Genomic DNA, 5,487 nt, shown 5'->3' with positions numbered 1-5,487 from the left:
TATATTGAGATGTATTTAGATGTATCAAAATATAAATGTATATTTTCATTTAGCTCGGTATCTTAAGATACGAAGATGTAAAAATATACATTATAGCTGCTGTGTGTGGTCTCCTGACGATTTCTATAGAAAGATGTATTGAGATGTATCGAGAATCGAGATGTATCGTGCTATAATATACATCTTTACATTACCTGCTCTGTGTGTGACAAGCTTTAAAAATTGTTTGAACTTGTAACTTGGACGAAGAAGAGGAAGAATATTTTAAATTCTTGAGTCGGCCTTCACTATCATTCAATAAATAGAGAAAACATGGAAATGGCTGTATGGGCAACGCTCCCTTTGCCTGTCCTGACCGGGACGAATTAAAAAAAAAAAGGTTCTTGGTTTTTGTCTTTTGTTGAAGATAATTTTTGTTAAATTATTTTGTTCAGATGATGTCTTGATGATTTATTGATTATTTATTTGAAATGTGTATTGAATTAAAATTAATATGATATCATTATATGTCGATAAAGGCGTAGCTTATGTTTGGAACTCTGAAGGTATTCAGTATGTCTTGTAAACTTACAAATTTGTCAATTTTTTTACAAGTTTATATATTTTTATGTCTGCCGTATATAATTTTATATCTTTAATCCTTTAGGCAGGCAATCAAAAAGCTGATAAAATTTGATTTCAGATTGGAATATATTGCGTTCCAATCACCGGATATGTGGTGCACTTATAGGTTCTGTTGCTTCATTTCCTAGACAAAATGACTTTCAAGGTGTGTACTTAACAGAATCTGTACTTGTATAAAATAATAGAAAATCCTCCAAAGTAATTCCTTCTACTTAAGTATATTTGCTAAGAGCAGAAGAGAGTAATTGCTGGAACTCTCATAACAGGATGGTGAAGCTGTATTTGTTTATGTGTTGGCAACATAATAATACAGATGTTAACAACTCCATCATGAATATAGCAGACACAATAGATTTTCTTGATGAGTTAATAAACATTGTGTCAAGTGTGTAAACTTAATATTTCTCTCTAAACAATCAATTCCAGGTTTGCCAATGGCACTCATGTCAGAAGAAGCAGCACTGCTTGTAGAAAAAGGAATTTGTCAACTGGTTGAACTACCTCATTTAAATTATAACACGGATGAAAAGGAAAAAGAAAAGCTGCAACTACTGCAAAACAAGTATGCTAATCACTTTTCCCAATTATGTATTGAAATTGAAAAACATTCTCATAATTAACTTTTTATGGACCATTTTGTCTACAGACAATTGGAAGAGCAGCATGAAGCTCTACGGAAAAGAAAAATAGAGCAAATAACTCAGAAGATTGATATAATACTAGCAGGGAAAAAACAAAAGATGTTGTCAAAAGGAATAAAAAGTAAGAAATGAGTAGTTTTTTTAAAGTGTTGTACTTTAAAAAAACTAAGTGTAACTATATTATCTCTAAGAGTAACTATATTTTTAAACATAAAAAAATATTTTCAGATGTTAACCTTAATAGGGAAGCACTGTTGCAAGAGGAAATTGAGAAATTGTCTAAAGTTGCACCCGCTCATATGTTAGTACATTTGCCAACAGAACATTATACAGATACAGGTAGTATTCTTTTTCTTTTACACAATGGTAATATATTAGAATTTAAGTAAGTATATTATAATTTGCAATCATTAATATTAAAATTCATTTGTTTTTAGTCAGAAAATATGTCAAAATAGATGTTCTGTGTCCAAGTGTGTTAGAACCTGCAGGTGCTAGTAAATTTGCTATATTTAAGGATTTGTGGGGACAGGGATACTACATAACAAGTGGCTCAAAGTTTGGCTCAAACTATCTTGTGTATCCAGGTATATTTTTTTGTGGAATGATTGTAAAATTTACAGATTAAAATTATTAATTTGCACTTATTCATGTTTTTTTTTGTAGGTGATCCAGTACGGTTTCACGCAATGTACATGGTAAAATGTGTCGAGACAGAAAAAACATTCAAACCAAGAGAATTTGTGGCTTTCGGTCGCTTGTCTGTAGCAGTTAACAAAATGGCTGTGCTGGCATTTCATAACACCTATGGCAAAGTTGAATATCAAACATTGCAATGGCATGATAGTTTGTATGGATAAATAAATATTTATTATAAAATATACTTATGTGAGTTAAATTGGTTATATTATAATATTATGAACATAATGTTATTGCAAACTATTCACAATTTCCAATAATTTTATTCTTGTATTATCATTAGGATTGCAGAAGGTGATTTTCTATCAGCTCAATGTCTCAAACAAACTTTCATTACAAAGGTGGATCCACAGGTAGCATCAAATTACAGTCTGTCAAAAAAGTCATGAAATTAAAAAGTGGCAACATCGTAGTGTCATCCCTTTTTTCTTATACCGCATTAATACATTCGCACGAATAGCGAGGCGAATCACGAGGCGAATGGCGAACACGAATGTGTAAACAGTGCGCTCGCTATTCACCTCGCACTTCGCCTCGCGATTCGTGGCATTCGCGTTGAGAGCGGTTTTTCGGACGCGAATCAAAGGGCACGAATAGCGAATACGAACTTACTGTTTACACATTCGCCTGCATTCAGTTGACAGCTAGCATCCAACCCTACAGGACGTGTACAAAGCTGAACATATTTGACTTAAGTACACTGTACTGAAAATAAGCCTATTTTTATATTCTATATAAAAATAGGCTTATATTATTTATATATTCTATATATTATGTTATCATGTTATCCATACTAATATTATAAATGCGAAAGTATCTCTGTCTGTCTGTCTGTCTGTCTCGCTTTCACGCCAAAACTACTGAACCGATTGCAATGAAATTTTGTACACAGTTATTCTAGAGTCTGAGAAAGGACATAGGCTACATTTTGATGTGGGAAAATATCATATTTCCATGAAAATATCGATGAAAATGAATTCGCATTGCGCATGGCCAGCGCTCATCCCAGGGGTCCTCGGTTCGAGTCCCGCAGGCGGAACAAAAAGTTTTCAATGTTCCTGGGTCTTGGATGTGTATTAAAATAAAACAATATTTCAAAAATCTTAAATATATTTTATGTATAATATTATAAAAAATCCAGAAATATATCGATGCAATGAACATTTTAGTTCTAATACGATTCAACAGATGGCGTTTTATTTTTTACTTCATTGTAACATAGAACTAATCATACTTATTAGTTATTATGTTTTTGTTTATAGTTTTAATACGTTAGAATATTATGTTTAATAATATTATCACTTGGTATAATAATAATCAATCTATCTTATCTTATAGAACTCCTACTGCATTTCTAAGGAGTTCGAGTGTACCGTGTTGGCCTATATTCCATCCAGAAAATATATCAATGCCATCAACATTTTAATTCTAATATATGAAAACAGATGGTGCTTTATTTTTTACTTCATTATTGTAACAGAACTAATCATACCTACTTTATTATATATTATTGTTTTTATTCATAACTAGCTGTTGCCCGCGACTTAGTCCGCGTGGACTTTAGTTTATAGCGCGCGGTGTCAACAAAATTTGTGTCAAATTTAAAAACTTTTTAAAACCCTGGTAAGTGGTACCCCTCTTAGGGCCGCGCTCACCGGAATGGCAGCGCTGAAAGTGCTCGCCTCGCCGCTGCCATTCCGGTGTAGCGCGGCCTTTAATTAATCAAAATACCCAAAACCAGCTGTGCAGTGTGCACATAATCTATACTAATATTATAAATGCGAAAGTATCTCTGTCTGTCTGTCTGTCTGTCAGTCTCGCTTTCACGCCAAACGCCAAAACTACCGAACCGATTGTAATGAAATTTTGTATACAGATAGTCTAAAGCCTGAGAAAGGACACAGGCTACTTTTTTACTGGAAAAAAGGGTTGTAAGGGCGTGAAAATGCGTAAATTTGTTCAAATTAAGTTAGTTCCAAAAATTCATAATAGATAGCGCCGTGCGTCTCTCGTGCGGCATCGCGCTGACGCTTGCTCAAAAGTCTTTCTATAAGACGTGGTATCATCTTACATTTAAGTTTCGATTTTTTTCGATTGTTATATCTATTCTACGGTATTAAATAACTCTGTACTTTATCTGTGCAGCGACGTAACCTTAAACCTATCAATGATAAATAGTTTATGGGTAAGGCTGCGTTTCCACTGAAGCGGAGCGGAGCTTAGCGGTGCCGAATTGACCAATCACCATGCTCGAAAATACTCGAAATCTTTGCTATCATTCCGCTGGAATAGCACGATTGGTCAATTCGGGCACCGCTAAGCTCCGCTCCGCTTCAGTGGAAACGCAGCCTAAAGTTGTGTAATTGGGGGGCTAAATAAGCTTTAAAATTTGGCATAAAATATAAAGTTTAATATAAAAAAATGAAATACTTATTGTGTGCACACTGCACAACCGTATTGAGTTAAGGGGTACCAGGGTCTTTTTATAAAAGCTTTTGACACCAATTTTCTTGACATCGCGCGCTATAAACTGAAGTCCGCGCGGACGAAGTCGCGGGCAACAGCTAGTAATATTATAAATGCGAAAGTATCTCTGTCTGTCTGTCTGTCTCGCTTTCACGCCAAAACTACTGAACCGATTGCAATGAAATTTTGTACACAGTTATTCTAGAGTCTGAGAAAGGACATAGGCTACATTTTGATGTGGGAAAATATCTTATTTCCATGAAAATATCGATGAAAATTAATTCGCATTGCGCGTGGCCAGCGCTCATCCCGGAAGTCCTGGGTTCGAGTCCCGCAGGCGGAACAAAAAGTTTTCAATGTTCCTGGGTCTTGGATGTGTATTAAAATAATATTTCAAAAATCTTAAATATATTTTATGTATAATATTATAAAAAATCCAGAAATATATCGATGCAATGAACATTTTAGTTCTAATACGATTCAACAGATGGCGTTTTATTTTTTACTTCATTGTAACATATAACTAATCATACTTATTAGTTATTATGTTTTTGTTTATAGTTTTTAATACGTTAGAATATTATGTTTAATAATATTATCACTTGGTATAATAATAATCAATCTATCTTATCTTATAGAACTCCTACTGCATTTCTAAGGAGTTCGAGTGTACCGTGTTGGCCTATATTCCATCCAGAAAATATATCAATGCAATCAACATTTTAATTCTAATATATGAAAACAGATGGCGTTTTATTTTTTACTTCATTATTGTAACAGAACTAATCATACCTACTTTATTATATATTATTGTTTTTATTCATAACTAGCTGTTGCCCGCGACTTAGTCCGCGTGGACTTTAGTTTATAGCGCGCGGTGTCAACAAAATTTATGTCAAATTTAAAAACTTTTTAAAACCCTGGTAAGTGGTACCCCTCTTAGGGCCGCGCTACACCGGAATGGCAGCGCTGAAAGTGCTCGCCTCGCCGCTGCCATTCCGGTGTAGCGCGGCCCTTAATTAATCAAAATACCCAAAAACAGCTGTGCAGTGTGCAC

At 34.2% G+C, this 5,487-nt stretch overlaps 1 protein-coding gene across 1 annotated transcript; it reads left to right on the top strand.

The window, feature by feature from the left end:
- The first annotated feature begins 401 nt into the window (after positions 1-401).
- On the top strand, positions 402-2,152 carry LOC121738906 (tRNA-splicing endonuclease subunit Sen34). Its single transcript, XM_042131176.1, has 7 exons — positions 402-545; positions 683-769; positions 1,051-1,186; positions 1,271-1,386; positions 1,494-1,604; positions 1,703-1,852; positions 1,932-2,152. The coding sequence occupies exons 1-7, from the start codon at positions 494-496 to the stop codon at positions 2,123-2,125; spliced, it is 846 nt and encodes a 281-aa protein (XP_041987110.1). The 5' UTR covers positions 402-493; the 3' UTR covers positions 2,126-2,152.
- Positions 2,153-5,487: the final 3,335 nt, after the last annotated feature.

This window comes from Aricia agestis, chromosome Z (genome assembly GCF_905147365.1).
Source record: "Aricia agestis chromosome Z, ilAriAges1.1, whole genome shotgun sequence".
NCBI classification, from domain to species: Eukaryota; Metazoa; Arthropoda; class Insecta; order Lepidoptera; family Lycaenidae; genus Aricia; species Aricia agestis.
The sequence above is the reverse complement of the archived record's forward strand: the minus strand, read 5'-3'. Positions and strand labels throughout refer to the sequence as shown.